Raw genomic sequence first — 22,089 nt, 5'->3', positions numbered from 1 at the left:
TACATTGCTAAACAATGCAACAGGTAACTGTAGAACCTCCTAAACGACCAAACAACAAACAAAGTCCTTCTCCATCTGCAGCTTCTCTGGCCAGCCGGAGCCCTGCTGCTGTTTGAGGACTGAAGTGTGTCGGCCTGGCTCGGGAGGCCTCGTCCAATGCAGAGATCCTCCAGCGGCTGCTTGGCTTGTTACCGTGACAAACACCGACCACCTTCTGTCACGTCCTCCTCGCAGCCGCTTCCACCCATTCTGCATCTCCAACTTCAATACGCTGATGACAGCTATACTTCGTTTCAAAGGAGGTTCATTTAGTTGTGGGACAGCATTTCCCTCCAAAATATGCGTACGAATAATTGCTTATGTATTTCCGCAGCTACAATACCTGATATGTGTTGTTTTATCAAAATAAATATAATAAACTAAATATAAACTATTTTTTGCTTATATGATATTTAAAAGGCCTCTTCATTCAAATGAATAAAAACCTTATTCCAAGTGCCCTACCATCTCCAAATAGCATTAGGATGGCCAGGTCCACGGCTCGCTTCCAGCCGGAGTCCTTCTGGATGGCGATGCCGTAGCCGGTGGAGGCGAACACCTTGCCGCTCCCGATGGTGACCAGCTTACAGCCCTCGTCTCTGCCCGCCATGTAGTTCAGCACCGCCGCGTCGTAGATGAAAGCATCCAGTTTGCTGCAGAGTGCCGCGGGACGAAGGTGTGTTAGCCGAATACTTTGACGATGCAAAAGGGTCCCCTTGTTTCTGTGTACTATATAGTACCTCCCCAGGTCAAACCAAGTAAATATATAGTGGAGACTATACTCTATTCTCTTCATTAATGAGACAATACTCTCCATTAATGTTAAATTTCATGTGCACATTTCCGCCTATTTGCTGTGCTCGCGGCAAAGAACACTGAAACGCTGGCTTAGAATTTATTAGGAATTAATGAATCCAAACTGTGAACGCTTTCTCTGTTTCAGTTATAATTAATGATACACAGCGTTATTTCAAGAAAACGCACAATGAAATGATTTAGCTTTTATTGGTGCATAAAATGAAATGTTACCGTGCAGGCGTTTGGGTGGTTTTGGATTCAATCACTAATTATTTACTTATGTTTTAATGCATATGGGCTATTTTGCAACCAGGACTTATTTCCATTTAGTGGAAAGAAAAGAAAACATTTTGACATTTATTGTACTACTTTGTCTCAATTGGAGAAGTGTTTTGTAATTTCACAAAATACATCTTTAAACACTATTCTCTCTATAGGACTTTTTTAGAAATACTCATCAGTAGGATTTACTCTTCAGTTTCACTTCTATCTATATTCTGAAGGTTTTTACTCAGCAGTTTGAACATATATCATTCACAGTCTGATATAGAAAACAATGATTACTCAAAACCTGGCAACCTTTTTTCCATTTCTACTGCGGTCGGCAGTATTTTCTGATCCATAGAGATATTGAAAATGGAACCCTGGCTGATGTCGTAGGTAAATTGACTCCTATCAAACGGTGGTCTGCAGAGGTCATTCAGCTCAAACTTTGGAATCTTAATCCTGAAGCAGCAGTGGATGAACACATTGGAGGAGAGGGAGAGAGCGGAAAGGATACGGACAGAGAGCGCGGATATTACGCAGCGTTTCAGCGCAACTACGGGCTACGCTGCTATTCTGGGTGCTGCTGGCTGCCCACGAGCATCGCCCAGAATGTTCCCTCTTCCTTCTGTCTCCCTCTCCTTACGCCTTCATCAGCCTTCCTCTGAGTTGCATCAGCACTAGACCTCACAGCTTCATGGCGCTAGTCTCTTTTTCTCCCTGCCGGGACACTTTCAACTCCCTCCCTCCTCCCATCAGCCCTATCATCTGTCTCTGCAGCCTCCCCTCCCTCCTCCTCACCCGCTCTTCAGACTGTACAGCGCCTCGTCCACGTTCTTCTGGTGGAAGCTGGTCATGTAACTGTGCATGTCCCGGTAGTTGTTGCGGATGTTGCGCTCTGTGCTCCCGTTGGGCACCGTGCCGAACCGGAACGGGGGTGAGAATTCATTGGGATTCTGGAACTGTGTCGTCAAAACAGAGACACTGCAACTTGTTAGTGAAATGCTTTGAGCTGAGTCCGAAGGACAAACGGGTACAGCACACCAGGTAAAAAAGAACCATCCTGCGACACAATTAGTGTCAAACTGCGACTGATACATTGTTATTAGTGATGAGTTCCGGTTTCATCATTTGGCCAATAGAATGTTGGGAAAACTGACAAATACATTTAATTATCTCTGACAACAGTCCCAAACCCAAAGCAAATTCAGTTTCCAATCCTGTGAGACAAAGAAACGACAAAGATTCTCACAACAAATAACTAAGAAATCTCTGCTTGATGGTCTTGTTAACTTCTGTTGACTCCTGAAAAGATAGCAGAAGCTCACTTGTTTATATCTGTTATATATCATGAATTACAAGGTGCAACAGGCCAACTGACTGGCCTGATTTCGAGTGTATGAAAACACAAACTCTAAAAAGCACTGTCTCGCATAACACCGCACGTCACGTCCTTACGCACACCCCTGCCACGCATTGCATTGGAGTCGCACCTTTTTATCCGACAGGCCCGACACCTGGTCCACGTACTCCTCCTGGATCATGAAGGCGGCAAGGTTGGCAGTGTAGGAGGCCAGGAAGATGACAGCGAAGAAGGCCCACACGGACACCATGATCTTACTAGTGGTCCCCTTGGGGTTCTGCACGGGGACGGAGTTGTTGAACACCAGACCCCAAAGCAGCCAGACGGCCTTACCGATGGTGAAAGAGGGGCCGCCGGGTTCTGGGAGCGACGTGGAAGAAGAGGGAGGGACATGACGGAGGGAAGATGAAGATGATAAGAGAATTCAGTTGGACAGATCCCAGGTTCTACTTGAATGACTGTGTTTGTTCCGATCCTTTAGTTTGTCACTGATTGCAGGATTCACATTTGCTCCATCAGCTGCTGCCGCGACAACCCACTGATACAGACTACCTGATCCACAGCACGACAAGGTAGCAGGGTGCGGGATGGGGGTAGATGGGCACGCAGCAGGCTACAATTGCTACAGCTGGAGCAGCGGTAAAGGACAATAGCCTTACATAACCTGGCGATTAAACCACGCACACTATACACTGTTGACACGAGACAGAAAACCCTAAAACCAAACACCATTACTCCTCTCGCCTCCTTGATAGAAAAAAACAAAAAAGGAGGCTGTGAGGAGCCGCATAACACATTTCAGATTTGATCTTGAGTTACTGCTGTTGCAGAAGCCTAATGCAAATAGTGAGAGTCAATCAGAGCCCGGTGTATCAAACCTGGAGTCAAAATAGATTGAATCTGAACCATCGATTTTGAGGGGCAAATTGATTTGAACGGCCTGCTGGAACTGATTAGATTCAGCGGCGAAGTCTTATCCCATACTGTCACACACCATTGAATCTGACACATATTTTCAATGTATGGTAATAAATTGTCTTTGCTGGTTTTACAAGCCTAGGTATGCGTAACAACAGTGTGTAACATTTGACAACGGCACAATAATAATAGTAAAAAAACGTAATGCAAGAACAGAGGAGAATGGTTCACAATGTGAGATGCTAAGAATACTTCAGATCACCTATCTGGCTCTTCTCAACGATCCTTTTCATTAGCAAAAGAGCTTAAGTGACTGTAGATGGAGATAAGTACTCTACGGCGTTGAGTAGAAAGCGCTCCAATGGCGCTCAGTCAAAAGAGAGGAGATTGATAATTTATCGCAAGGGGCGGCTTTGTTCGAATGATGCATTTAAGGTAACAAAACATGCCAACTAAGTCTTCAGTTCGCCACGTGAGGTCGCCTGGTTATTAACCTCATTGTCACATTCTGGAGCACGCGCTGACTGACGCTGATGCTGTGTGTGTGTGTGTGTGTGTGTGTGCAATCCTCTCACCTCGTCCATCTGCCAGGCAGCGATTGTAACCCACAGGGCTGAAGTACTCAAACACAAACACAGACACGGCCGACACCAACAGCAGCATCACAAACATCATCACCCAGACATCGGCGCTGAAGGGCTCTAAAACACAGAAAGGGAGAGAGAGAACGGGGGGGGGGGTACGGGAGGGAGGAGAGGAAGTGGAAAGCGGCAGGAGGGAGAGATGTGGAAAGGGTGAGAGGAAGTTGATTAAACCAAATTATGAAAATGATAAAAAATCCCCCCCCTGTTATCAACATGACGACTGGCACTCACACTGTGTGCTCATTTTTGCACGGTGATAGATTGTTGGGTTGTGCGTGCGCGTTTGTGTGAATAGTAACAAGCATCTCAAGAGAGAAACCAAGAGGGAGGTTGGTGTGTGTGTGAATGGACAGATGTACTCATTGAAGTGGGCACATTTACCCTGCTTTGTAATTTCCATACACAGAACAGTCAGGCACTGACACCATAGTAATGCTGTTAACTATAAATATATTATCTCACTACAAAGTCCATTCAGTAGCTGCTTTGGTGCTTTAAGTCAAGTTGCACAATCTACGGACGGAGATGTAAAAATATCAAATATGTTGTGTAATTATTTTGGTTAAATATGTAAGAGGCTCACTGTTGTACTGTCCACTGTACAGCCCTACCAGAGCTCTATTAATATCCCCATGGTTCACATTCAAATGTGATATCAAAGGCTGACAGAAAAAGTTCCCCCTAAATATGTATTTTCTGGACCCATTTGATATCTTACTGGGAGTAATGGAACGAGAAAGGGCAGCCACAGTGAGCTGTGACCACTGAACAACACTTGACTGAAGCCGATTCGACTGCTTTGTAAAACAAATACTTTTTTGAAAAAGTAACAACTCAACAAGAATTCTTGGACCTGTACTATTGGGCTACACTTGCTGTTCCTATGGCAACAACAAGTTTAGAAATATAAACCAGGACCGCAAACTTAAGGATGACAACGCTAAGGACTTTGAGACACTAATAATGCAAGAAGTCGCCTCGTGCTGGGTCTGATTATCCCGAGATGACGTGTGTGTGTGTGTGTGCGTGTGTGTGTGTGCGTGTGTGTGTGCGTGACACAGTTTAAAGCTCCAGAGCCGCCACTAAAAGGACTTTGTGGAGTGTTTTTTGTCAGTTTCAAAGGCCTGAGAAAAGCTCAACCTCACAGTGTTTACACAAGATATCGTTACTTTCAGTATTTTGTGATGTTCATCTGCATTTTGTGTCCCATGTTCCCACACTTGTTATGTTTTTTTGCTGCTGGAACAAACCAATCATTGCAATTAAGCAGTGTGCTTGTTCTGTGCGTGATCGTGCATTTATTATTGGATTATTATGGAGTGTGCGTGTGTCTCGATTGTGTTGAACATCTGCCGAAAGATCAAGGTGCCTGTCTCCTCACCGAGGAACGCGGAGGGGGACACGGTGCCGTTGCTACGGGAGACCATGACACTGATCCCCGTCTCAATGAAGGGCACGGAGAAGTCAATGACCTCGGACCTCTCCTCGTTGATGGTGAGCGAACCCACTGCCATGTGGGCATTCTTCAGCACCACCTAAGGGTCAACCAGAGACAGACAGAGACAGACGGGGGGGGGGGGGGGGGGGGGCGATGGCCGGGAGGCGGGAGGAAGGGGGAAAGTCAGTGCTGAGTGTGGTAATAAGCCATATGTATGCCGTCTTCACAGGCTTGCTTCCTTGGTCCCTCCTGTGTCTGTTGTCCTGTTGTCCTGTTGTCCTGTCCCCCGACCACTCCCTCATTCAAATGGCTTCATTAGCTGCTTGCTCAGGCGTAATCAATTAGGTTGCACGTCACATTGATTTCTAAAGGTTTGCGCTGAATATTTAATGTGTGTCTTTCCCTGCCTCCTGCCCCCTGTCTCCCTCTCCTCTAATCGCTTTCTCCTTACTATCGTCTTTTTTATTCTCTCTCTGATTAGGAGCCTCTGTCCACCTCCAGAGCTTTTCCAGAGCGGAGCACAGCCGGCCCTCGGGCCCAGTTGTGGGGTACACGCGGCTGTACAGCACGATGGCTATTGACAATTGACACAAACACATTATCAGAAGCGCGCTCTCTGTCCGCTGATGGGAGTGTGCTCCCCCGTGTGCACGCGTGTGTGTGTGTGTGTGTGTGTGTCAGAGAGCGGGGGGGAATTGTAAACGCATGACCATGTTAAGACAGAGACGACTTTCTGTGGTGTAAATAAGTCATGTAAAGCCACCTTTCCTATGGACCTGATCCTATGGATACTTTAAATGTAATGTGAAATAACAGCTTTTTGTCATTTTACGCAATTGTAGGAGTTTAATTCGACCCCTGCAACAATGGTTCCATACATTTCGCATGTCTTCATTGAGGCATGCTGAGTGCGCTATGCCTTTTCAGTAAATAATTAAATGGCAATGAAAAATCTGTCCACTACAGATCACTGAAACTAACAGCGTCATTTTGTTTCTGTGTAAAGCACAGGGACGTGTCCTCACCTCTCCAACCAGGCCGTTCCATGTCCCATTAACCTTCTTGCCATGTTTGCCGTTGGTGACCAGGTAGAGGTCGTAAGTAAACTTGACCGCCTTGGCGATCTTCTTCAGGATGTCAATACAGAAACCTTTGCAGCAGCGCTTGATGTAAATCCCTGAATCGCCAGTCTGATTGCTGGTAGGCGGCACAGAGAGAAAGGAGAGGACGACATGTGAAGAAAGGTCAACAGGAGTAAGAGATTATATTCAGGTGCATTAAACTAGAAGATTCAAAAGAGACCACGCAGCAGAAGAGATGAAACAAAAAATGAATAAAAAGCAGGGGACAAGTGCTGAGAGAGTATGCAGGATTTTATTCCATCCCAAAGCTCTAGCAAGTTGTTTCATTGATGTTCACACATAAAGAAAAGATGTCCCCAGTGAAAACACCTGATTCCAGTATGAATGATGAGTGAATGAATGACATAGCTTTAAACGGCAACTATTTTTCCTCATCCATCAATCATTTTAGTTGTGTTTATCTGCCCCGGTAGATCATGAGAGCCATCATACGTGTGCATGACTAAGAATGCATGCACATCATGTTTAGGTTGCTCGTTTCTGGCTGAAGGCTCAAGGACAACTTGTGGTTGCAGTAACTCACAATTTGAGGCTGTCATTGATTCAGTGTGTTTGTCACACACGCTAGCAGCTAGGCATAATCATTTCATTCCATCTCTCTACAACAAAATACATGGATGTCTTTAACTTAACGCCGACTGTTTTGTCTTTAAATCCAGTTGATCGATTTTTAAATGCAGGCATCTTTGGCCAGGTCTTACACATTGCACCTTTAAATGCAATATTGCGTATATCTGCTTTCGCGCATCCAAAGGAAAATCTTCACAATTAGATGCATATGGTTCATGGCGTGTTTGGCTGGAGAGAAATCCATGCGTATGCTTTGGGGTGTGCGTTGCTATCTATTCCTGAAAAAACTGTATGAGAGCTGTTTTTAAAGGAAGAAACAGACAGACAGAGAGAAGAGAAAAGGGGAATAAGAGAAGGAACGGGGTCGAAGATCAGTCAATAAAAAAGGCAGTGAGCCAGAAGATGTAAGACGCCCTCAAGAGATTTCAGGTACGCCAGCTATAGAAAACAATGCCATTGAAGAAGATTCATTATCACACACACCAAAAGTGAAGTAAGCAGTTCAGCAAAAAAAAAAACATTGAGACATTCTGCAATGAGGAAACTGATTGGTTTTGAAAAGTAAGCCGAGAATCACAATTTATATTGTATTGTGTTAATATTCTTCTAAACGGGTTAGGGTTTTATGGTTTTATTATACCGGTGATTTGTTTGATTTTGAAAACATGTGGAGGGTTACACAGTATACTAGAAAGGCAGAGTATTGATGCCTTAATCTGTATGTCTGCAACTACGTTTTCTATTTTCAACAATTGGAGCTACAATGTTCATCCCGGATTGAGAAGGTAAACATAATGTACTCTTGTGAGACAGAAATGTCAGTTTTGAGGGAAAAAAGTTGAAAACAAATTGACCCCCGGCCCTGAATAATCACCTGAGTTTGAGCTGTTTGCGGCACGGCACCGTGTTCCTCATGCAGGTGCCACTGAGCGGATCCACGTCCTCCACGATGACAAACGGCGCTTCCTCCAGAGTCACGATGGACAGGTGGTCCTCCCGCTCCTCCGCCGCTGAGTACAGCTCAAAGCGAGGCCACACATGGTACCTCATCGTCAGAGAGCCTCTCTCCCACTTGCCAACCTGCAGTAAGTGAGTGGGAGGGAGGGCTGCGTGATACACGGGCCGCTGTAACAAGTACTTCAAGTGGCACGGCGCCACTCCGAATGTAGAAGTGACAGGCGCATCACGGAGGGTGAAAGGCACTCAGGGGAAGATGAAGGCAGAAGAGGTGAAAGAGAAGGACGGAAAGGAACTCATGTTTAGGTGGATTTTGGAAGAGAAGATGAAAAGAGCAGAGCGAAGATCAAATAAAATATGAGAGAGATGGGAAGAGGAACAGAAGACGATACTCACCCTGTCCCATTGTCTGTCCTTGTCGAGAAGAATGATGACCAGTTTGGGAAACATCTGGTGACCTTCTTCGCTAAATGACAGGTTACGGCCTTCAAACGTCACATTCATGAGGTACCTGAGTCGGGAGTAAATATATATTTATATTAGTCATTTGGCCTAAATTAAGACCCACAACTGAAAGAAGAGAGAAGACTGCTTAATTCCATGACAACACCTCATTGACATATCATGACTAGGGATGTGGCGGCTACGTGTCAGCAAACAGCTGCTTCTTCTCCTCCAACATTCACACAGGCATCTCTCTGGCCCCCTGGTGAGCGCTAGTCCAATAATTACTCTCCTGTTGGCTCTGTTTTGCTCCCCTCCAACTCCTGAGGGAAATGTGGGTCTCTCTAGCGGCTGAACACATTGTTCAGCAAAACAACAAATGCAACACATCTGCTGTCACGGTGGAAGATGCAGGCTACTCCTCCCGTCACCAGGTGAACATCTTCAAAGCAGCGGAAGGGCTGATTGGGAGAAAGAGCGCACGCAAAAGTCAAGGACCTTATTTAATGAATATTCTCAAATGTCTTGAACATTGATGTTCTGTCAAAACAGGCTACGCAGCTGCTGTTTGTAGTGAGTTATTTGGAATTTTAGTAATGTTCTTTTGTTAAATGTGTTATATGATGCGGGAAATGAGTGGAGATCATTATGTGTAATATTTGACACCCACTAGTTTTACAGTATACTTTTGTGGGTATTTGCTTTGTTGAGGCTGAATTACTCTCCTCACATTTGTATCTTGTAAACGTGTACGTGTAATTCATTTTGAAGGTTTGACGTCGGTTTAGGGCCCGGCCTATTGATGCCATAATGAGATTGAGGAAAAAAGCCTTTGCACCCACACTGGGGAAAACCCCACTTCATCCAATGGCTTTCTTACTATCACAATTTGCTTCCTAATGTTAAATGTTCTTTTACTACTATTTAACTATTGCTACACAGTAGTAACCTTGATGTGTTATGCACTCTTTGACCAGGAAGTGTGGTCTGTGATTTTGTGGAAGTTATATAACCCTATGTGCAGCTTAGTATAACATATTGCAGCTGGGAGACTGAGAAACGTAACAAAGCAGTAGATGGAGCCTTTGAAAGTCAGCGAGAGGTAGGAGGGCAGAGAGAAAGCAACGAGACACCAGGAGGGAAAAGTGGAAGAGAGAAAGTGAGGAGTGTGTTCATTGCCTCTATGAATACACATCAGCATATATGTGTGTCAACAGGAGTAGAGCAGTGGCAGATAAGCTGGAATCATCTCTCTCTCTCTCTCTCTGCCGCCTCCTTCCCGTTACTCGTCCTGATCTGTGGGCTGCCATCACCATGGAGACGCTCTGCCTGTGAAACAATCCACTGGAGAAATAAACATCTTGTCTGAATGCAAGGAGTAAGGGGCTCTGTGTGTGCGTGCGTCCGTGTCTGTGTGTGCGCAGACTTTTCTTACCCTCCATCATCTCGAACAAATAGTGTGAACAAAAAGACAATAAATCTATTCACCCGCGAATAAACCAACAACGGATGAGCAACGGGACCTGAAACTCACCCAAGATTTTATCGCAAGTACCTCCTACTTGAACATTCAGTACCTCGATCTGTAACGTGTTTGTATATTTATATCCCACCTCACACACACACACACACACACACACACACACACTCACACATACACAGACCTAAGTAGGCTACAAGCTTTGAGAAAGCCAATACTATCACTCAAGCCTCCATGAAATGCCTATTGCTGGACATTGGCTCCCAAGCACACTACGTGTGCTGTAATGCGCCTATAACATGGGATTAGTCTCCTCAACCTAATCTGGGTTTGAATAGGGAACCAAAAAGATCCAGGTCCAACTTGTTGCCGCCCCAACAACATGACGACCCATGAGACCAGCAGCCGCACCTGTGTGTGTGTGTGTGTGTCATCGTGATGAGGTGACATGTATGTAAGCGCAAAAAAAAGGCGTCATAGGGACCTCCATGCAGGGAGGCTCTTAACACCATTAAAATGTAATGTGTTGCCATGGCACCCACAACCATAGCAATTTTCATCAGCTGCGTTGCCATGGGAACAGTAATCTCGCAGGAGAGAGGCTGGTTGAAAGAAAGAGAAAAAAAAGGTAAGTATTTTTCTCTCCAAACCCACTGTTTACCCACTTCCCTTCATGGTGTCTTTCACTTTCAGATCAATCTCTCTGCCTCACCTCTGAGTAGCGCGGTGAATCACACATCAATAGGATTCATTTGCCCGTACATTAACCTGTGCTTCCGCAAAGACCGATGCCTGCTGTGTTAATCGTTTCGTATCCCACAGACATTGATGTAGCTTTCATCTGGCCTTCTCGTGTCAGAATTACACTCTCACAACTCTTTGCTGGAAGAAGATAAAAAAAAAGTAGAAAGCACTAGGACGAGAGCCTCATGCGGCTTCATCGCAGCCATATGCAGCGCCCGGCTCACCAACTGCTCCCCAACTGACCACTGGCTGTACTTTTTAGTTACAGAGACACGGGATCATCAATGCACACAATCCTTTTATTCTGTCTAAAATCTCTTTAAATGTACTTTAGAGCCATTTTAATGATTTTTGTTTTTAGAGTGAAGCCGCACAGTGTCGCAAATTCTCTGTCGCTGCAATGCAGGGGATGCAAAAATATCTATCCCCGCCGTGCATGCGTGTGAGGAAGTCTGCGGCGTGCACACACACACGCATGTACATACTGTATCAGGTTTGGGTGGATGACTCATAATCTGGGATGACTGCAGAAGACCTGCCTCTGAGAAGTATTAACTCACACAGACTCCTCTCTCCCTTTGGGTAACACTCAAACACACGCAGGCATTCAAAAGTCACCGCTTCAAAAACCTGGTAAGTGCTCGTCATGTCTCCCTATTGGCCCTCCCAAGCACGGCCGCAGCTGAAGGGGTCGGAAACGTTCTCGATTTCAACTGGGAGCGAAGCTAGCTGCTCACGATTTGGGCGGGTTGGCCGTTTTGACGCCATCTCCCCAGTCTGACGCCCCCACCTCGCCAGCTCCGACTGGCACTCTGTGCCGTAGCACCAGCCAAATCAATAATCTGAATCAGAGGGTTTTATTGGTCCTGGACGTGTGATGTCACTATGTCACAAAACCATTCAGAAGTTTATAGCAAATTTAAAAAAAAGGGTTTAACAGTTAACATTTACTAACAGCTTGAAAAGAAAGTGGTTTTCAACTATAATAACGACAATAAACTGGAATTGAATAGCAGCTTGAGACTCGATTGAAGTAAAACTCCAAGAGTTTGTGACATTGTTTACAACTTAGTGACCTCACTCAGGTATCACAACACAAACAAATGAAAGAGCGTTGTCCCATCATCCAAAGTGCATCACCATACCATTGTGATTGTTTAATTCTGAAAAACAAATATGCCAATTATTTTTGAAGGTAGAATTATGTGTATTAAAACTAGATTCTTTTTTTTATTGGTTTGAACTGAATGTAGTAATTCACATCTAAATACTGATGAGTTCATTTACATTTTCTATTAAATCAGATCTAAAAAATGCCCCCAAAAACTGTAAAATTACTTTTTCATAATTTGCGTAGGACGCCTTGTGGTTTAATAACTTCACCTCTAATAACTCCTTTTCATACTGTTCATGCCCAGCATGGTATGTTTGTTTCTCCAGCATGGGCAATAATTAAACATTGATTTTGATAGCTATCTGCTGTTCTCCCTGCCAGCCGGAATACATTAGCAGTCAATAGTTGTTCCCGCCTTGAAGCACCTCAGGCTGAACTCTCTACCAGAGAAATTGTCCCCCTTCAAATGAAACAAAACTTTGGAAATAATATTTATCGGGACAAACAGAATTTGTATATAAAAGTTAAAAAAATAAATAATTGTTTATCAATATACTAATTTATTGCTGGCATAATTATAGATTGATGTGGCTACACATGGGAGAGATGTAAGGCTCTGAGTCTCTGAGCGAGTGCACAGGACCTGCATGTGATCTGGGCCCCAGGGGGGCCCTGCTGCGCATGAGACATCAGGCGGAGTGGAGTCTGTGGAGTCTGGAGGAGGGGGGCCCTGTATCATTTGAAATGTTAACAAGGTGAGGACACTGCTCTGTTAAACCCATGTTTTTCTTGTTTTTTCTAAAAGCTCAGAAAAAAAAGATCTGTTTTTTGTTTCCAAACGTGTCCCTAACAGCACTTTTTTCGTAGAATCCGATTATCACATCTTGCCATATCAGTATTCCCAAAGCATATTCCAACAGGGACACTGCTTTTCTTACGATTGGCCATTGTGGCCTAAGTAACTGGAGTATTTTTGTATTTTTTGTGTGAACATTGTTTCCTATAATGCGGGAACGTTTGTTTTGGCTACACACAGCTAAAAAAAGCTTCAAAAAGCTTTTTAAGAAAACCAACGTCTTCACATATGTTTGTGTAAACTACTGTGTTTCTACGAACAACAAACACGATACAAATGATAAAAAGTAATATATAGTAATAGTAATTCTCACACTGGATATGCAATAACAGATTGGATAATTGTGTTCACAGATCTGATGGCCATATTAAATATTGATTATTTATATCGATGGCATCTAAATCTCTCTCACAGAAATAAGGGATACAGTAGACACAGTGAAGTGAGCAAAACTGAACTCAGGTTCAATGCGACATATTCTGTCCTTGAACACACTAATAATCACTCCTTGCACGGGAAATTAGGGTCAACTTTGCTCCTTTGATTAATTTCAGCTGCGTTTAACCAAAAGGGCTTTTCAGGGAGAATTGACATGGAAAAGAGCGCCGCAGGGCGAGAAAAGAGGCACAAAAAGTTTGAAAGTAGAGAACACTCGGGATCACAAAGTCACGTGTCTTCACAGCTTATGCCAGAGACCAAAGAGTTTAACAAAAGAATAACGGACGCAAAGACAGGAAGCCGAGTGGCACGCCGAGTGACACCCTTTCTGTGGAAAGGACACGGCTGCTCGCCTGCTCCCAACCGTCGGACCAAGCATTTACTACACAGCCGCTTTCATCGAGCCCATCACCACGTAACGCAATATCACCTCTCCACTGTAAAGGGGAACCAGGATGAGAGCAACAGGCTCGCTGTACACGCGTCGAGTCGCGTGAGTCCAACGGGATCCAAGGTTGTCCACTGAGCTCCACCAGATGGCTCGGACCCGAACAGAATATCAATCACCTCTTCGCATCCACCGATGTGGCATTTCAATCAGCTCAGGGATCTGAGAGGGAATTTGAACGCACGCTTACAGGCGCAGTCAAATGAATAAAATACATTCAAAACAATGATCTTTACTTGCAACACTGACACGCGCACACACACACACACACACACAGACACACACATAGGCACGCTCCCACCAGCTGGCACTGAGCGCACATTGGAAAATGACGGTGCGCACCCCCCGTCATTCACCACCCCCACCTCCTCAGTCCATCCGCCCCCCCAAAGCTGTTTACCAAGGGGAAACACTGCAGACACAGAGACACACACAGAGACACACACAGAGACACACACACACACACACACACACTCACAAATAAGTCCCCCTTGGCGCGTCGTCCAAAACCACTTGGAGCATATTTTCTCATTATCCGGGCGTCCCTGTCCTCTTTGTGTGGCAGGAGACAACGGATGTCCTGCAGAGCTCTGGGCGTGTGCATGTGCGTGTGAGTTTCCGTATTTGTGTTGGGGGCGTGCGAGAGCTGGCAGTGTGCGCGTGTCTTTCCGTATGCGTGTTTGTGCGCCCCATAAAGCCCCTGAACAACTTTGAGCGTGACTCACCGGGGCCTCCCATCTCTGTCCATCAGCGCTGACAGCATGCACGCGGCCCACTGTGGCCTGTAGCTGTACGCGACCACGCAGAGACATATGGCCTCATTATTGCTTTTTTCTCTCGGGGTGAAGGGATGGAATATATGGATTATGTGTGTGTGTGTGTGTGTGTGTGTTAGGCTGTTTCTTGCCTCTGGGATCAAAACCAAAATCCCCCCCATCCAAAGCCTCCACTTTTAGTCAAATGGAGAAAAATGACGTAGCTGGTTAGAAAACACACACCCACACACCCACAAACACACACAGAGCAGCAGGGCCCCTGGGGTGTGCCTGAAGGCTGAATGAGGCCTAACCCACTGTTTTGTAGCACCCTTTAGGGACTGAAGTATTCTTGGCTGCGGTGTTATTGTTATCTCGGTCATGTTTGGTTCCTCCAAATATTATAAACAGAAACATGGGTAATGGGGAGACAGACATGTGCAGCAATACATCAACTTGAACCTGAAGATTAATGCTGCAGTGGCAGGGGAGGTTGCATAATGTTTCCCGAGATCTTTACATTCCTCAAATTCAGACAGTGAAACAAACAAACAAAAACAGAGAAAATATTAGGGGGGAAAAGCCAGGGATGAAAGACAGGCAGGCGCACAGTTATAGGACTGAAAAACATCTAATCAGGAATGACTTTGATAGTACTAAACGTCTATTAGATTAAGCCCTATAGAGCAGTTAAATGTCATGATATAACAAACACACATGTGTGTGCGTGTGTTTCTGTGGGCTGCCGATAACCCCTCACTTGTTCCATGGCTCTTTTTTCCCCCGTTAATCCGGTTGTCCCCGAGCATTCAATTAACTGTGGAATCTCTGATCAATGTAAACTGTAAAAGCATGCCCATTGAAGTTAAATGGGGATTAATTATTGAATACCAATGCTCCCGCTTGTTCTGTAATGTGCCAAAAAGCAAAAACAAGGAGGTTCAGAGGAAGAAGAGAAGAAGGATGTTTTCCTTTTAAAGATGGCTGTGGGTTAAGCTAAAGATAACACGAGCTGTTGTTAGAAGTGGGAGAGCTAATGCCCCGGTTCCTTTGGTGTTTCACGTTTTTATTGGCTGATTAAACACATTCTGGTTCTCCTCAGGGAAAGCTCCTTTGTTTCTGTGTGTATTTTGAGTCTACGTTGCGCTATATGTGTGTGGTCGCATATTTGCTTGATTTACTGTCATGGCGTCTCCAACCTTTTTCCCCCTTTGATTTTACCATGATTCCTTTGTGCTCCAACACATCTGCTTTTTTCTGCCCATTTTGTTGCATTGTGCGTAAACCAAAAGAGAAGACAAGGTGGCCGCGGCTCAAACTTCAAACAGTATTTAGTTTAAGTGCAAAAGAAGTCCAGATTGTTTGTGATGTAAAAGCAGACTGACTCGTTCCAAGGAGCATTAGACCCCTTCGTTAACCCCCCCACTGTCACTAACTGCTCTACCTGAAGAAACATCTTGTTTTTGAAGCGGCCTGCAGAATGCGTTTAAAGGATTTAACCACAATGTCACAATGACAGCAGACAGCGAGGCTGATTCGAAGGCTTTAAACCTAGACTGTTGCCATGGCAATCATTGGTCGAATCAGCAATGCATTACCTCAAAATGCCACAGCCTCCACTCGGTGACACCTGCCTGTGGTGTTTCTGTTACTGCCTTATTAGTGTGAGTGTCTGTTCGCGTGCCTGGCAAATCATCAGGGATCCCAACCTGCATCACCCCCCCCCCTCGCTAGCCCGTCTTACCTAGCCGATAAGTTTGTTCGCCTGCCTCCTTTTTTGTCTTAGGTCCGTTGTCCTTGGATGCGGGATTGCCTGCCTGCTGGCCCGCCTCGCCACTCTCCCGCCAAGCCCTGCAGCATGCTCACTACAGCGGGTGTCTCTCTGCCAAGCCGAAATCTCCCACCAGCCAAAAACTCCCCGTCCGTACTCGCTTCTCTTAAAGAAAGACCTGCTTCCCCTCCCAGGCGTGTCCGGTGTCTGCATTTGGGTTCAGCCTCAGCAGCATGGGTATAGGTACAGTATATTTATTTGTTCATTTGTTTATAGGTCAAGAGAGCAACATGTCGGTTTTTGTGGGTTACCGCTGTCAAATATTTATGATAACATTATTATTATCTATTCTTTTACCTCTCATTAGACAGTAATAGGGCTGAAGTAAGGCTCAAAATACGTAAATAATTAATGCAAAGTATGACAGCTTGTGTGCTGTTTAAATATATACAAAGTGACCGTAGATTCACTTTGTGTGGCACTTTTACCAATACACACAACACAACAAGCAGTGTACAACGGCAAACAAAACATCAAAATACCAAATCAAATCTAAAACTCTCCATCTTACTTTTTAATGATTTATTTTAAAATGAGAACCCTGTGAAAAGGTCTTAAATGCCACAGTATGGCTACTTACTCCAAAGCAGACTAACCCCACATGTGCCAGGCCAGAATCCACAACGGCTCATAAAAGGGGCAGGGCATCTCACGTATTGCAGGTCAGAGCCAGCTGTCAATCAAATGAATGAGGCACACACTTTTTGTTTTTCTGGCAGCGCTGACGATCTGAATGTGGCCAATGATTTTACTGCAGTATTACAAATAGAACTGGAATTAAAAAGTTATTAGTTTGAACATAAACGTACAGTTGGTACCCTGTGAATGGGCAAGCGGGAATTTTGCTTACACATTTTCACATCACATTATATTCTTTTTGTTCAAGCTAGCCGCCCCTCTGCCTTGCTTTTCCCTCATTGGCTCTCCCAATTGACTCACTTCAATATTTCCCTGGAGTGGACGGTGTTGGAGCTCTTTTTGTCGGGCGTCCCAAAGCAGCTTGACTTCAGCAGTGTGTGCGGCCCCCGGTCAAGCATCATGGTGGAGGTCGCCGTGGCAATGACCGCCACTGCATCACGCACCCTGGCCTCAATGTTGTAGTCCCATTCGTCATACGACACTGAGATAAGACCTGGGAAAGCGTGGGAGAGACAGAGAGAGGTGAGAGGAAGCACTGCATCCAAAGTGCATCGGGAATATGGAGAAGGATGAAAAGGAGGGCGAGGAGGCAGCGTGCCATGTAAAAAAAAAGCCGTAGGGGGGGATACAAAAATAAAAGCATTTTCCAAGGAGGCTGAAAAGTGGCAAAACCTAGGAGATTGGAGACACAACCCAAAATGCTCACATGTGGTGGAAAATAGCTGGTACAACACTGGCTAGGTTTTCCAAGCATGAGCAACTGCTGGCTATCAAATGTCAGCATCAATTTTCCCCACCCCTGAACAACTGTGGGTCGCTTTTATTTTATTTCTTTTTGACGTTGTGGCTGGTTTTGATTCACATTTGAAGTCTGCACTGGACTAAACCAAATGTGTTGGAAGCAAAGGCAGACCCACAAATTCAGGCAGCTTCTGTTGTCGTTGCTGGTTCAACACACCGTGTTGTAATGCGGAACAACGGGGGCGAACACATTCAAACAAGCACGTTGAGTGCAAAGGGAGGAGAGCACGGGGTAAAATAGCAAAAGGGTCATTTTCCAAACAACATTGACAGGAATTTCTTTAGGAGATGACGACCCGCTTTAATGAGAGTCATGGGTGTTAGTCTATATAATCTCCAATAAGATGTTGCACAGTAAGTCAACGTAACATTTACAGATCCCCCTGACTGAACTCCCAGAGATTATAGACTCACTCACCTGAGCTGAACAGAAATCAGCATGCGCTCCACCACTCGCTGGCACAACGTGGAGCAAACAGACAAGGGGGATATTTGCATATATGCAAACAAGCCCATCTGCCCCTCGTGCCCACATTTTGATACAAAGATTTTTGAAAACTGATCACATACTGATGTAATACAAATTTCAGTGTCTCTTGCTCTCCAACACAAAGGAGACTTAAGTGAGTTGAACCGGGCCCCCCCTGGTTAGACTGGTTAGACGGAAAACACCTGGACTGCTTTGTGCATCGGGTTGAGTTCAGATGTCAATTTGAAGGCTGACCGGCAGTTAAGCCCAAAGTCAAATTGTGTCTCAGTGAGACCGGCCACAGGTGTTCAGATCTACCTGTGGGGAAGACATCGGGGACGTGGTCTGCGTCCCCAGCGACCAGCGACGGCACGATCCATGTGAAGCCGTAACCCGTGAGGCCCACGGAATGGGCCACCTCGAAGATGGTGCTGGCCTCCTCCTTGGTGCAGTAGAGCAGGATAACAGGACTCTGCAGTTTCTTCAGCTGGTTCTGGATCTTGGAGTCTCCGTCGTCCACGGACATGTCCAGCAGGAAGACTTCTTCCAGCTCCCACCCTACGAAGCTGTTGTCGATGGTACTTCGGACCTAGATAGGCGAGGGAGATGGGATTTTATATTTTATATAAAGTGTAGGCTGCACACATAACAGAGGAGTCTGAGATGGCTCGTCTGTTCTGTTTTTACACATCTCTTGGCAGTGGGAGACAGCGGACGATTCATTAATTAAATAATAACAATCTCAAATCTTAAGGCTTTATCCCCACAGAGGGAACTCTTATTGAGACGGAAACTATTCTATTTTTCTATGGGCACAAAGTTACAGCTGATGTGCAGTAGGAGTTATTTTTAGGATCGTGGATCCTGTTGCTTGTATGTGACATTTAGATGACATATAGATTTCTTCTTTTTTTTGAGAGAGAAAGAGTAATAGCTGTTCCTTTTGGGAATCGATACATGTTGAGTAACAGGCAGAACAAAGCATTTAGTGTGCAGTGTATGCTGTTACATCACCCTTCTGAGTATGTGTGCTGCTTGGCTCGAGGGAGGTTTTTAGATATATATATATGACATACCAGTTCATATGGAAACTCTTTGCTATGCATTCAACATAAGGCTAATAATATCCTCATTCGAAACCTCTGTTTAGATCGTTCATATTTTTTTCATCTTTTAAACCGGATTGTTACTCTAACTTTGTTCAAAGGAAAAATCCTGCCATTGGTGCCATATCATGAAGAAATATGATTAGCTGACTTTCAAGAACTTTTCATTCTTCTGTGTCTGATGTTCGCAGTTCGGATCTCATACCAGCTCCTTTAAAGCGTCTGCTCTAAATCCTTGAGTTAAGAAGGCTGGGGGCTCACAGAGTGGCTGCATTTAAAAAGACATACTGGCCAATCTGCCTTCTTTTCCGTCAAAGCAATCAGAAAATGGAATTCGCTACCCACTTACAACCAACTCTGTCAAATCCTATCATTTTTGAAAGCTTGAAATTATGGCCCAGAACCAGACAATTGTTTCCTCAGAAATGGTTTCATCAATAGTTTTATTTCATCAATTGAACCAAAATAAACACATTTCTTTTTAAACAGAACAGGACACCTTTTCAAATGTTAAGAAAAACAATATCAAAAAGCACAGTATTGATGTGGGCTCCCCAAAAGACTAAAGTAATATTAATTAATGGACCTGGTACCCAGAGTAAAAGTGAATCTCTCATTTGAATCCATAAAGTAATTGGCCATTAGCTGTTAAAGTGTCCTGCTGCTTCTGGAATCATCTCTTAGCAAAGGAATACAATTATCCAATCAGATAACATTCTTTACAATTTTCTGCCTCAACTTGCTGATTAGTGGTGCACAATGTGTAATCCACATACACACCTACCGCTACATGCCTACTGCATGCTACAGGTGTGTCCGTAATGTGTTGATTTACCTTGTTGACAAAGTCCTGGTAGCCAGGGTAGTATGTGGTGACTATGGAGAAGATGTACCAGTCATACTCCTCCATGATGTTCAACATGACGGAGGCCTGCTGCTCGATGGACGGACCAAACTGGAAAAACATGGAGTGGTCGTCCTGGAAACCAGAGGCAAGGAGCCAATCAGCAAACAAGGTCATGAGTCATGCAGAGCTTCCAGAGCGAAACCAGGAGGTAGAACACAGACGATAGTGGAGCGTGTGCAGTGACTGGGAGCCTCGGGGTTCATCAGTCTTCCGTAGCTGCACTTAGATGTATGCAAAAATATGCAACAATAATACAACACATTTTTCATTCATTCCATCCATTCGTGATGTTTTAATGCAAGACACCTACGTGCGTAAATACTAGGCCGGTGATTAAATGAACTGCATGTCATTCAAGTGTCGCTCTTTGCTCCTCTTTCAATGAACAATGATTACTATAGTCATATATTTTTTGCATATTTTTTGCCTAGCTGTAGCTAGTGCCATAGTTAGTTTCATGTCTCAGAAGTACGCAGCCACATTAATAAATAGGACTACATAGGAATGTTTCACTTTCAAGCTGTTTTAGTGTCTGGTGTGAAGGATCAACGTCCTGTTCAATGGAAAGTCAGTTTCTGTGCTTCAAGGTCATGAGAATAGACAGAAATGTGTTTCATATTTCTCTCAAACCGATGCTTGAATCTGGACATGATGGATTTTCCAGCTGCTGTGTGAGGATGCTTATTATTTATGTGCGCACATCTGCCTAGCACTTCCGACTACAGCTCAGGCCAGTAAGCAGGGACGGATTTTGATATGCGTGTGGTCAGGAGTTCTACAGTGTTTCCCCTACCATTATTTAGGGAGGGCACCCCCCCCCCCGTTTTAGAAATGAAAAGCCAAAGTCAACACATTCACCCTTCAGCGATTGTTTGCATGTGCACCCCCCCCCCCCCCCCTCCAAGATTGAGCTGCGCTCAGTCACGTGCGCACTACGCGTGTGCATCGTCACGTGTAAGCGCTCTTACATTAGTCGTACCCGAGGCGGGGGGGCCATTAGTTAGCTGTGCTAACTCCATTCCACACCAAAGCCCAGCTCCCCGGTTATTATTAGGATCATTTATTTTACTGGGAAAAGAAATGATGCTTCACCTACTTCTCACTCAAATGAAGTAATAACGTGGCGTCAAGGGGGCGTGGGGGGGGAGGGGTAGAGAGTTAATGTGAAACGGTTTGACTTACATCCACTGACAGTAAATACGCTGGTCTCTGTTCAGGGAGGGAATAATGGTGTTTCCCCCCGCATGGATGACGGCTGACTCGCGCTCACCTCTGACCTCACACCTCCGTCAATTGTTGCGACGAGCGCTGCATGTGTAATTTACCCTGATATTATTATTCCATCTGTGGGTCCAGTCCTTTTCTGCAGCCCTTCTTGCGTTTACAGCTGGTGGGATTCTTCGGGCTGCTGCAGCCTGATGCAGATTATTTGTCCGTGCCGACGACTGTAAACAAACTACATGGACGAACCAATCTGTTGATGTGAAACAGAACAGTCCCCAGCTGATGTGCCATGTATTCCTGTTTAGACTTAAAACTACAGTGCCCGGAGATTTGGGGGAATTAATGAGCCCTTCCCTCTAAATTCGATATCTATGGCTTGTTTTGATAGATACGATACGATCTTTTCATGGGATTTATTATTTATTCATTGAAATTTTGGTTTATTTTGAGATATTACCGAATCTCTGCTTCCACTCTTCTGGAGAGAGAAGTGTCCTGGTTACTGTGGGTAATCCACAAACTTCTAAGATAAGGACTATTTATTCAGTAGTGCAATTTCCTGCATACATGTATTCATTTGCGCGATTTAGAGGGAATATGTATGTTACAATTAATAAAGCAAATTTTATAAGCACTTTCCAGAATTCTTGGATTGAATATGTTATAATGTATAATATACATTTGACTACTTGATGGGTTT

The 22,089-nt window shown here is 44.7% G+C and overlaps 1 protein-coding gene across 9 annotated transcripts in view; it reads right to left on the bottom strand.

The window, feature by feature from the left end:
• Nucleotides 1-22,089, bottom strand: part of grin2bb (glutamate receptor, ionotropic, N-methyl D-aspartate 2B, genome duplicate b) — a 67,717-nt gene that overhangs the window by 8,675 nt on the left and 36,953 nt on the right. For all 9 annotated transcript variants that reach the window (XM_037470927.2, XM_037470934.2, XM_037470936.2 and 6 more), the window contains 11 exons: nucleotides 20,094-20,237; nucleotides 18,471-18,741; nucleotides 17,183-17,375; nucleotides 8,530-8,644; nucleotides 8,051-8,256; nucleotides 6,490-6,661; nucleotides 5,408-5,561; nucleotides 3,958-4,083; nucleotides 2,595-2,824; nucleotides 1,903-2,063; nucleotides 505-692 (listed from right to left, as the gene is read on the bottom strand). In XM_037470927.2, coding sequence (XP_037326824.2) covers nucleotides 505-692; nucleotides 1,903-2,063; nucleotides 2,595-2,824; nucleotides 3,958-4,083; nucleotides 5,408-5,561; nucleotides 6,490-6,661; nucleotides 8,051-8,256; nucleotides 8,530-8,644; nucleotides 17,183-17,375; nucleotides 18,471-18,741; nucleotides 20,094-20,237 — 1,960 coding nt within the window. The remainder of the gene's footprint in view (nucleotides 1-504; nucleotides 693-1,902; nucleotides 2,064-2,594; nucleotides 2,825-3,957; nucleotides 4,084-5,407; nucleotides 5,562-6,489; nucleotides 6,662-8,050; nucleotides 8,257-8,529; nucleotides 8,645-17,182; nucleotides 17,376-18,470; nucleotides 18,742-20,093; nucleotides 20,238-22,089) is intronic.

This window comes from Pungitius pungitius, chromosome 9, assembly GCF_949316345.1.
Source record: "Pungitius pungitius chromosome 9, fPunPun2.1, whole genome shotgun sequence".
In the NCBI taxonomy this organism is placed as follows: Eukaryota; Metazoa; Chordata; class Actinopteri; order Perciformes; family Gasterosteidae; genus Pungitius; species Pungitius pungitius.
This window is presented reverse-complemented; position numbering and strand designations above follow the sequence as displayed.